The sequence below is a fragment of the Juglans microcarpa x Juglans regia genome, chromosome 1S, assembly GCF_004785595.1.
Source record: "Juglans microcarpa x Juglans regia isolate MS1-56 chromosome 1S, Jm3101_v1.0, whole genome shotgun sequence".
Lineage (NCBI taxonomy): Eukaryota > Viridiplantae > Streptophyta > Magnoliopsida > Fagales > Juglandaceae > Juglans > Juglans microcarpa x Juglans regia.
The window spans coordinates 24,698,542-24,710,598 of record NC_054595.1 but is presented as its reverse complement, the minus strand read 5'-3'; the positions used below and the strand labels follow the sequence as shown (position 1 = coordinate 24,710,598).

Here is a 12,057-nt window from a genome sequence, read left to right as displayed (position 1 = left end):
GGTTCAAGGAGTTGAGTTGTTGAACATATAAAAAGAACCATAAATGAGCGTGCTAGGAGCAAGAGGTTGCACACTGGATTACCACTTACTTTCTTGGCAGACCCAGTCAGTACTGCTGTCTATTTGATAAACAGAGGGCCATCAGTTCTGTTGGATTGTGGATTGCCGGAAGAAGCTTGGAGCGGGAAAGAGGTCAAATTTGATCACCTTAAAACTTTTGGCTGTCTTTCTTATGTTCTTGTTGATTCTAATGATCGTAGTAAACTTGAGACTAAGTCAAAGAAATGTTATTTCATTGGCTATGGAGACGAGGCATTTTGCTATCGTTTCTGAGATGATCATGGTTAGAAGATTATAAGGAGCATGAATGTGATATTCAATGAGAATATTCTGTACAAGTACAGGTCCAGTATAGTTGCTAAAGCAGCTCTTCAGGAGTCCGAGTTCGTGAGTTTGTATGACCTACCAGATACCATAATGCAGTGCAGAGATGTGAGTGACGGGGAGAGTGGGTCCGGTGAACCCATTCCTATTATTCCACAGTCAGGTCCAGAGCTGTCTACTCTAGCAGCTACAGTTCGCATGTCAGTTAGGACTATTCGTCTCCCAGAACGTTTCTCATCTACCTTGAATTACATTCTGTTGACAGATGGTGCAGAACCGCAGAGTTATGAGGAAACTTTGTAAGATGAAAATTCTGGCAAGTGGTAGTTAGCCATGAAGGATGAGATGGATTCCTTGTTGGGGAATCAGACATGGGAGTTGACAGAACTTCCATCAGGGAAGAAGGCATTGCACAACAAGTGGGTGTACCACGTCAAGACTGAGCATGATGTCAGTAAGAGGTACAAGGTCAGGCTTGTTGTAAAAGGCTTTCAGTAGAAACAGGGTATCGACTACTCTGAGATTTTTTCTCTTGTGGTGAAGATCACAACCATCAGGTTAGTGCTGGCTATGGTCACTATTGAAAATTTATTTCTTGAGCAGTTAGATGTAAAGACAGCTTTACTTCATGGAGACCTGAAAGAAGACATCTACATGCACCAACTTGAGGGGTTTGTAGTATAGGAAAAATAAGGTTTAGTTTGCAGACTAAAGAAAAAATTGTATGGCCTGAAGCAAGCTTTTAGACAGTGGTTCAAGAAATTTGACAGTTTTATGTGTAATGCAGGGTACATCAGATGGCAGGCAAATCATTGCTACTATGTCAAGCATTTTGACAATTCTTACATTATTTTATTGTTGTATGTGGATGACATGCTTATTACAGGGGCTAGTATTGATGAGATCAATAATCTGAAGAAGCAGATGTTAGAGCACTTTGCAATGAAGGATTTGGGAGCTGCAAAAGAAATCATTGGCATGAGAATTGTTAGAGACAGAGTCAAATGCACGTTGAGACTCTCGCAGGCTGAGTATGTGAAAAAAGTACTCAACAGGTTCAATATGGACTAGGCCAAACCAGTTGGTACACCTTTGGGAAGTCACTTCAGACTCAGCAAAGATCAGTCACCAAAGTCAGAAGAGGAACAAGATTACATGAGTAAGGTTCCTTATGCCTCAGCTATTGGTTCACTTATGTATGCTAAGGTTTGCAAAAGACCAGATATTGCCCATGCAGTGGGAGTTGTGAGTAGATATATGACTAACCCAAAAAGACAACATTGGAAGCTTTGAAGTGGATTTTGAGGTACCTAAAAAGCTCCTTAGAAATGTGCTTGTGTTTCTCAGGAGATAGCTTAGATGTGCAGGGTTATGTTGATGCTGATTTAGCTGGAGATATTGATAGTAGAAAGAGTATCACAGGCTTTGTTTAGACTCTGAGTGGTACTACCGTGTCATGAGATTCTAATTTGCAGAAAACAGTTTATTTGTCTACTATAGAAGCTGAGTATATTGCAGTGTCAGAAGCTGCAAATGAGATGATTTGGCTGTAGAGTTTCTTGGAGGAATTGGGCAAAGAAAATCAAAAGGGTGCTCTCTACAACGACAGTCAGAGTGCCATATTCCTTGCCAAGAACCCAGTATTTCATTTTAGAACTAAGCACATACATATCAGGTATCACTTTATACGATCAGTGCTAGATGATGGATAGTTGTTACTTGAGAAGATTTGTGGAAGTAAGAACTCTGCTAACTAAGGGTGTTACACATGAGAAACTGAAGTTGTGCGCAACTTCAGTTGGTCTTCTAGCATGAAAACAGGGGCAGTGAGTTGTAGAGATGGAGGATATCAAGTTTGAGGAGGAGGGCGATATATTGAGTGTACCAATCTCCAAGTAGGAGAATTGTTGAGTACTGTGGAGTTCGGTCCACAATGCTCGAGCAGAGTCATTAGCCGTTCGAGGGGAGGCAAGTCAGAGAGTTCGCTCAAAACCGCTCAACAGTGAGCTCGAGCTGATGCGATAGAGAGAGTTCGCTCGACACACCGTTCGAGCGAAGTTCAAGTCAGAGAGTTCGCTCGTGAGTCGCTCGACACTTAGCTCGAGCAATTATGGGAAACAGGTTAGCTCGAGGAGCGCTCGACACGCTGCTCGAGCGAACATCATTATTATTGAGATTTTAGGGTTTTCCTGTCATTTTCACTATAAATATGATGTGTTATATCATATGGCCGTACAGTGCATGCACAGTAGTCGCCCAACATTGTATTGTGATTTCTCAAGTAATGAAAATCATCTGCAGCTCCCGTAGTTGTAAGCAATTTGTTGAACCACATAAATCTTGTGTCGTGTGATTGTTTGATTGTTCTTTTCGTATTTTTCTTTCAATCTTTTGTCATGGTTTTTCATAACAGGTAATAAAATCAATTGCTAGAAAAAAGGTTGTTGGAAATATGAAGTACTTTACAAGGAAAGTCCAGACGTTGCTACTGAACATTACTAGAATTGGATCGAACGTACAATGTCAAAAATCCGAACCAATACTTCGGTCGATCATAAAATTAGTTGCAAAAAATGCAGAGCCTTCACTAATTACGTAATTGCAAGGAAAATAAACCCATTAGTAATTAAATTATTTACAACAAAAAAATGTTATCGTTGAAAATATGAAGTACTTTGCAAGGAAAGTCTGGGATCGGTCATTATTAATTGCATACTTGCAAGGAAAATAAATCCACTGGTAAAAAAATTATTTGCAACAAAAAATGTACGTTGTCCTTGGTAATATCAAGTACTTCGAAAGAAAAGTTTGGACGTTGCTATAAAATATTATTATTTGAGTGGAATTAGGACGTACGGATGCAACTATAACACGTGCGGATGATGTTTTTAAGTCCGTAAGATTTTGTTGCAATTACAATGAGTTTATTTTGAAATAATCATATTTCGTTGCTACTACTATAAAATTATATGCAAGCTAGTTTAATTATTTTCCTTGGCAAAACTTGACAGGTTTTTACCTATTGCAAGTAAATTTGTAGGAAATCATGAAGTTCTTTTTGCAAGAAAGTTGCAAAAAGCCAAATATCTTGTACTAGCATATATTTCTAAAAAAAGAAAAAAAAAAATCATCGCCCGTATAAGTACTGCATGCACCTGCCCTTGTAACCATGCATGGGAAAACGCATTTTCTTGAACCTAACTTTCTTCTAGTGTTGGTGAAAGTTCCCCTTCTACCCTGCAAAAATAATCGTTGAAAAAAGCAACTTCTCTTTTATTGCAGGTGAAAGTTCGTTGAAACTCCAAAACCTAAGGACATAAAGCTATTCTCCAAATTTGGAAAAAAAAAAAAACGTGATCTTTACAGCTGGGACCACATCATGCTGCATGTCGTCTCTTAAGATCAGTTGGGCCACATGCTGCATGTCGTCTCTTATGATCAGTTGGACCACATGCTGCATGCATGGACAAATTAATGGGGCTCGTGTGGTTAATTTTTAGATGCCAAACTGTATGCTGCATGCAAGGTACGTAAGGAAACTATGGAGTACTTAATTAATTGAGTTGCAAAAACAAACTGATCAGGTTGCATATATGTTTTAACTTGTAAATTTGTTGGTATGAGCTGGGGAAGTTAACTAGCTAGCTGATTCCTTGGCTGCTGTCTATAGGCGCTAATTGTGCGTTTCTTTCATATATGTCACATGGTGGCCCTGCATGCAGTGATCAACTTGGATTAATCATTGCATGCAGTGAAAACGACCTGCGCGGATCGTTTTCAATTTCTACGCGTAGTCGTACTGGCATGCCAATTTGTTGTTGATATTATTTTTAATAATTAAATTTATATCGTTATTTATATTGATCGTAAATATATAAGTAAAAAAATTTCTTATCAAATAAGAAAATAATTATGACGACAATTATAGAACTACGGCAAAGAATGACTATAATCGTTTTTAATAATCTTGTTGTAGTAGAACTACTAATGCATACAGTTTGGCATCTAAAAACTAACCACACGAACCCCATTAATTTGTTCATGCATGTGGTCCAACTGATAAAAGACGACACGCGTGCATGTGGTCCCAGCTGTAAAGATCACCTTTTTTATTTCAAACCTTGGAGCATAGCTTTTTTGACCTTAGGTTTCGAGTTTCAACGAACTTTCGCCTGACTTTTCTCAGCGATTAGTTTCGCTGGGTAGGAGGGAAACTTTCTCAAACACTAAAAGAAAGTTAGCTTTAAGAAAATGCGTTTCCCATGCATGGTTGAAGGGCAGGTGCATGTCATCATCACTCACAAAACGTGTTTTGGGTGCTTGTAGAAGCTGCTCGGTAAATTGATAGTCCCGGACGTACGTTCTTCATATACAACCTACGGATCCCATGTTTCTTATTATTATTCTGAAGCTAAATAAGACCTAAACTAAAGATGAGGAACATGAGGCCGATACGGAGATGATGTTAGTGGTTCGTGCCCTCTACCATTCTCTTTGTGACAATATATAAATAGGAACACTACAATCCCCCCATCTTCAATCATAGAGGGTCTCACGATCTATCTGTCCACTAGGGCAAACAACTGGAGATCACAGAGAGAGAGAGAGAGAGAGAGAGAGAGAGAGAGAGAGGAGGGGGTTCTTGGAGATTGGTTAAAATGGGAAGGAGTCCTCATTGTTCAAAAGATCAGAGCTTGAATAGGGGAACATGGACAGCTATTGAAGACAAAATACTCAAAGGATACATCAAAATTCATGGCGAAGGAAAATGGAGAAACCTTCCCAAAAGAGCGGGTTAGATATTTTTTTCCATCTATTAAAGAACAGAGGAACAACCTTATGCGTTTTTGTGTTTTTCGTTTTATTTATTGCGGTAGATTAAGCTTAGGAAAATAAAAATAGTTTAATGGGTTATGCAGGGCTTAAGAGATGTGGGAAGAGTTGCCGGCTAAGGTGGTTGAATTATCTAAGACCTGGAATTAAGAGAGGCAACATAACCAATGATGAAGAGGAGCTTATTATCAGGCTTCACAAACTCTTGGGAAACAGGTGATGAAGTAATTAAAAGTATTTAGTTTACAGACAACCGCAGATTGATGATAAGAATGTTCTGTCTCATGTATCTCATTGCAGATGGTCTCTGATAGCTGGGCGGCTTCCTGGACGAACGGACAATGAAATCAAGAATTACTGGAACACCAACATTAGAAGGAAAGTATTCTTAGGTCACCCCAACCCCACCTCAAAACATAGATCATCATCATCATCATCGAATCATGCACAAGAAAAGCCAAAACCCGCCAAAGCGTCAGCTGTAATGGAGCCACCAAAAGCAAATACAGGCGCTTCATGTACCGTGATACGTACAAAGGCAACAAGGTGCGCCAAAGTTATCCCGATCAGTACCTCGGGGCCACAGGAACCTCGCGATCATCATCGACAGCAGCAGTTTGATCATCACACCAAGCCAGTCGTCGTTGAACATCCCTATTTAGTTCTTGATGAGAATCACGACATGACAGTTGAATTTTCAACATGCAATTTGGAAGAAAATAATTTATCCAACTTCATGATGGATGATTTTGAGATTGACAGAAGTTTGCTGTCAGATTTTCTGGTTAACACAGATTTCTCGGAGCTATCTTCATGTATTGAAAACAATAACATTAATAATGAGGGTGGTAGCAGCAGCCCTACCCGTGATAAAGTCCATTCTTCACCAACATTTATTGATCATGCCTTCTTGGTTTCTAAAGAAACAGAACTGCATGGCTCGGAGGATTTTCAACTTATGGCTCCTCTGACTGATCAGACTGAGTACATGGACTGGCTCTTTGTTTCTAAAGATACATTGCATGGCTCCGAGGTAAATTCTCATGATGATCAGTCTAAATTAACCTAATTAAATTAGAGCAGAAGTTGCCATTCGTACGTACGTGTGTCCAATTTAAAATAATTAAATCCTTGTGCATTGCGCTCTTTTCCGGATCAGCGGGAGATGTATGAATAGGAAGGCTAATAACGGGGCTAGCTGTCTCGACGCTTTTGATCATTATATGCATTGATCTCATTTACTAAAAACATGTGTACAATATTCCATCAGTGCAGAACGATCATCGTGATTATGACAAGCTGGTTTGATGTCGTCGAAGGGGCCGATTTTTATTTATTTATTTCCCGCCGGTTGCACAGACCGGTTGTAAGAAGCATTTTTTAATAAAATATTACTTCTTTTATTAATTAAGGCAATGTTCCTTCATCCGTGTCGTTAATGCAATAAATCTTTCATTATCCCTCCGCGTTATTTATTCTTTTCTCCCCAACTCCATTTTTTGATAATATAATATAATATAATATAATATAATATATATATATTTTTTTTATGTATGTGTATACTTCATAGGTTTCACAATAATCACAACTTGCCAAATATCTCGGGACTTTTCAGAAGCTAGCTTCCTAGGTACAAAGATGTGGCCCTCCTCATCATGACTCAAATACTAAAGTATTAAAGAATTTAATTATAAGTGATTCTTATATTAATATATATATTTATTTAATATGATTAGTAAAAAAAAAAAAATTATTAAAAATAGTTCTAATTTAAATTTAAAATATAAAAATAATAATATTAATATTTAGAATGATACGTAAACTTATTTATATATAATAAAAATTAAGTATTAAATGACATCATCTTCCTCAAACTACGGTCCCGACATGGTAGTTCTTACTTCGTATAACATTTTTCTTTTTGTACGAGCGCGTCACAGTCACCAAAAGTTATTTCTAAAGGTATTATTTCGAATGGTATATTTTATTTTTTTATTTTTATTTTTATTTTTTTATATATTTTTTTAAGAATAAATATAAATAGAAGTTATTATTGAGAGTATTTATCTTACATATATAATGTGACATCATCTAGATCACACATCTTCTCAAGTGAGTGTTGAGAATAATAAACTAGAAGTAGTCATATAATAAATACAAAGTATATACTGTTATAATAATTTCTCTCTAATATTAATCATTATAAATATTTATAAAAAAAAATAAAAAATTTCTCTCTAATATTAATCATTATAAATATTTATAAAAAAAAATAAAAAATTTATAACATTATTAAAAAATACTTCTTTAATTACTAACTAAGAAGAAAGAATTTCGGAAGAAATATTTGGTACCATTTTTGTCCCAACCATTTCTGTTCTTTTATCATTCCCTGCACATGAGGCCTCTAGGCGTTCTAGCTGAAGCCAATCAATCAAAACGTACTTCGTTTATGACAAAAAGTGAGACTAGCAAACTCTCACCTAACCCAAAACAAGAGTGTTTAAAAAAAAAAAAAATCGAATTAACAAAAAATATATAAAAATTAATTTTATATATTATAAAAAATATTTATATATATAATATATATAATTATATATCATATATAAAATAATTTTATATTATAATTTATAAATTATAACATAAAATATTAATTTGAAATATGAATATTTTTAATTTATTTAATCATATGTTATTAATATAATTATATATAAGATAATATTATTATAATTTATAAAATAAAAGTTTAATCTTGAAGGTGAAAATTTAATTGATCATATACTTTAAACATAATATATATATAAAATTATTAATAACATTTTATCATAAGAAATAACACTTTATTATATATTTTTTACATTTTAAAAAAATTGAAAAATCGGACTAGACCGAATCAGAAACTGGTAAAACCGGATGTACCGGTTTAGGAGGGTAACCGGGATGTAATTAGTTTTAAAAAATATAAAACCGATACATACTGGTTCGGTCCTAGATTTTGTCCAAAATTAGACAGGACCGGACTGGTTACACCCCTATTTAAACAATCCATTACGGTTATTAAGAATTAAAATTACTCTAAATTAATGTAATATCGATTTTAAAAATCTATTTAAATTGAATTGGATGCATATATATTTATAAATTTTTATATTATTATATATATTATATTAAATTACTAATTAATATAACATGTGGCATGACATAAAAATAATTTTATAATTTTTAATATAACATATAAATTTTAATCCTATAATGTAAACATTAATATTAAGTTATTAGTATAAACTTAGTTTTGATATATATATTTTTTATAAATATATTTGTACACATTTGATCATATATACCCACATAAAAAGTCTAGAACTTATATAAACTATAGTTAAATTTAAAACTATACTAGTATATATTAATTATTATAAAATAATGTATTTAGACTATAATGTAAATAGATTAATAGTTTAGTATATGTAAACATATTATTACTAATACAGATAATGAGTAAAATCAGAAAATCGAATCGAAAAAATCAGAAGTTTCGATTTTGATAATGAACTATGACTCGGTCTGGTATCGGTTCTTAAAATTTCAAAATCGATATATACCAGTTCGGTTTTAAAAAATGTACAAAACTGGACTGGTTACACCCTTATCCAAAATAGCAGTACGTACTACCCACTCCAGCATGGGCTATATTCCCCAACTCAGTGTTTCAAGATTTTGTTTGATAAATGAAGAAATTTTGAATTACTTCATTATTAATGATAAATAGTTTATTACTATTTATAAACTATTTAGTACTTTTTTATTACTATTCGATACTTTTTTTATTACTATTCATAGATAATCTAAGATCACCTCAAAATCCAACCGTAACAAATCCTCCTTTTGTTGCATCCTTTTGGATTAAAATCTTCTGGACTTTGTTTGATGATACCATACTGAATTTATATTAGTTACACGGATAACAATATAGGTTTTGAAATCTGTATGTATTATTATTATTTTTTCTGAATTAGGCCATCCTATTGGGGCAAAATTGAAAATGATCTCTATGCATCCCTCTTCGTTTGGAAAGTAAACCCATCTAAACTCATAATTATAATTTTTTCAAATTTCAATACAAAATATAATAAACAATTCAACTTTTTCAAATCCTAAAATAATAATAATAATAATAAATAATATTCTAACAATATTTTATCATCTCAACTCAACTCAACTCAACTCAACTTAGTTTAACATCTAAACGCACTCTAAGGGGCGGAACTAGGATTTGGTGCGTGGGAGCGAATAGCAAAGTGTATCGTATGTAGGGTGAACGGTAACCAACATGTAAGGTAGTAAAGTATGTTACTAACATTTAACATTAATCATATAAGGTAGTTATCTAGGGACAACGACATTATTCAAGCCGCCAATATCAATCTCTCACTTGAGCTCCATAGGATTTAAGTGAACGATAAAAACTAAGATAGAAATAGTTATATGAGACTTGTTAAAACAAATGATAAAAATTAAGTAAACAAACGATAAAAGATAGCTATGTGGTTTTATTTTGCCTTCACTTCTAATTGTTAATTCAATGGTAATACATATGTACTTACTAATAAAATTAATCCAAATTGATAAATTAGCTAGTGGAAGACCTGCAAATAAAAATGTAAATAAATAGGAAAATGAGGTTGTAGATTTACCAGATAGCTTATAAAAAAAGATCAACATATTTTCTTGTCTCTTATGAGATGTGAAAAAAATGAGAATATGAGATTTTACTAATGAAAAAAAATAGGTGTGAGTATAAAAAATTGTTGAAAAACTAAAAGAAATCTAGATAACTAAGTACTGAGTAACTCAACTAGGTGGGCTTCACCCGAACTAGTTGGAACATCAAGACAAAGAAGCCCACCACTTAAAATATTTTGTTTCTCTGTGCATGACTTGAACTTATTAAGTCTTGCAGGGGAAGACATCGCATATTTAACTGCATTTTGAATCTTCACAATTGATTATCAATTTCTTTCAATCCATCCTGGACAATGATATTCAAAATATGTAAACATCTTATATGCATAAGTTCATTATTTAATATCATACAGTCCCTAAGTTGACAATTTTCTTCATATAATCAATGGTCGTAGTATTAGATGATGCATTGTCGACTGTGATTGTAAATATTTTCTTTATGCCCCATCCAAGTACGGATGACTCAATCTATTTTCCTATTGTTATCCCTTTGAGATAAGGAACTTTGTTAAAATCTATAATTCTCGTATGCAAAATCGAATCATCATCAATAAAATAGGTTGTTATGCACATATAGTTAATATTTTGAATTGATGCCCACACGTCAGTTGTGATGCAAATCTTATAATCGGATGCCATGAACATGTTCTTCAACTTATCTTTTTCTAACATGTTCATTTTCATACAATCTCGCATAACAGTAATGCGAAAGGAGATTAAAAATCTAGGCTCAACTATGGCCATAATGTCTTTAAAACCTTATTTTTATACAAATCTAAACGGTAGTTTATCTACGTATTTTCTATTCATTGTACTTGGCAAGTCCAACACTAGGACTGCTAGTTGTACCATCTACCCCCGTCTTCCTAGTCCTGGTCGTTTTTTATTGTGGGTTATCCTTTCTAACCCTAATAGTATTTAAGGCTTTACATGTCTGATTATAGTACTTCAAGGATGAAGTACCTTATTTTTTAGGAGGGCATAACAAAACCTTACCACAATAATCGCACAAGGCTTTGGGTCCATTGGAATCCTCGACATTCTCAATCCTTGTAAAGTGTTGCCATACATCTGATCTGACCTGTCTTCTTGTGATAGGAGGGCAAACTTGAGGACTAGTTGTTGGGAGAGAGCTATCCAAAGGTGGAGGCAGAGTGCTATCCAAATGAATCACATTGGGCATTGATTCAGACCCAGATTAAGGTATGGCAGCACTATGTTCTATAGGGTTCAACTGTAATTTGAGATAAATTATGTTACATGTACACTAATATATTTAGATTAAAAACTAAAGCTACACCTATATATCAACGTCATAAAATTAAACATAGAGAAAATTTGTAAAAAAATTAATGTATTATGAAATCAAAGCAGGACATCACACTTTAGCTGACAAGAAATGGCAAATGCCAAAGCAGGACAGCACAATGTCCGTGAAGTATATATGCTCTTATTTCTTTTATATTACACTTTAAGATCCTGTACAAAGACATTTTTTGTTTATGACTTGAATGATATAATCTATAATAAGAATGGCTACATTACGAACAACATACATGCTTTCAAGCAAACAATGAGGTGTATGCTCTTACTGGATATTGAAAGTATCAAGTTTGACCCTGCCAAATTTTGCATGCATCAATGGCGCAAGAAACAATTTAAGACTCACTATGAAGAATTTCAAACAGAGACACTGAGTAAGTGTGACGATCAAGTTTGTGTGATGGATATTACCCAGAACAAACAAATCCAAAAATCATAAACTAAAAATCACAATAATCAAATCCTAATCCTTTAGAAACCAAAAATTCCACATCAGAATAAAAACACCCACAGAAACAAAAAATCATTATTTTTCAGTGCTTGTAGAGTGAGAGCCACTACTTGTGAGAGAGAGTGAGAGCAGCGAAGAGAGAGTGAGGTGAGACACAGAAAGTGAGAGAGTTTCTGAGTTTTGATTCTTCAAATAGTCGAGTGGGGAGAAAACGACATAGTTCTTAAAATGGGAAAAAAACAAAACAAAACAAACGGGCAATCCCGATACCAAATCTATTCGTAAACGGGTCGGAAAAATCAGTTGGGTCAGGTCTACCATTT

The 12,057-nt window shown here is 34.0% G+C and overlaps 1 protein-coding gene across 2 annotated transcripts; it reads left to right on the top strand.

The window, feature by feature from the left end:
• Positions 1 to 4,880: 4,880 nt before the first annotated feature.
• Positions 4,881 to 6,681, top strand: LOC121245607 (transcription factor MYB8-like). 2 transcript variants are annotated; one of them, XM_041143595.1, is made up of 4 exons: positions 4,881 to 4,970; positions 5,004 to 5,178; positions 5,304 to 5,433; positions 5,518 to 6,370. In XM_041143595.1, the coding sequence occupies exons 2-4, from the start codon at positions 5,043 to 5,045 to the stop codon at positions 6,284 to 6,286; spliced, it is 1,035 nt and encodes a 344-aa protein (XP_040999529.1). In that variant the 5' UTR covers positions 4,881 to 4,970; positions 5,004 to 5,042; the 3' UTR covers positions 6,287 to 6,370. The 2 variants fall into 2 exon arrangements, with proteins under 2 accessions (XP_040999529.1, XP_040999528.1); XM_041143594.1 differs by having other exon boundaries at positions 4,915 to 5,178; positions 5,518 to 6,681.
• The last annotated feature ends 5,376 nt before the right edge of the window (positions 6,682 to 12,057 follow it).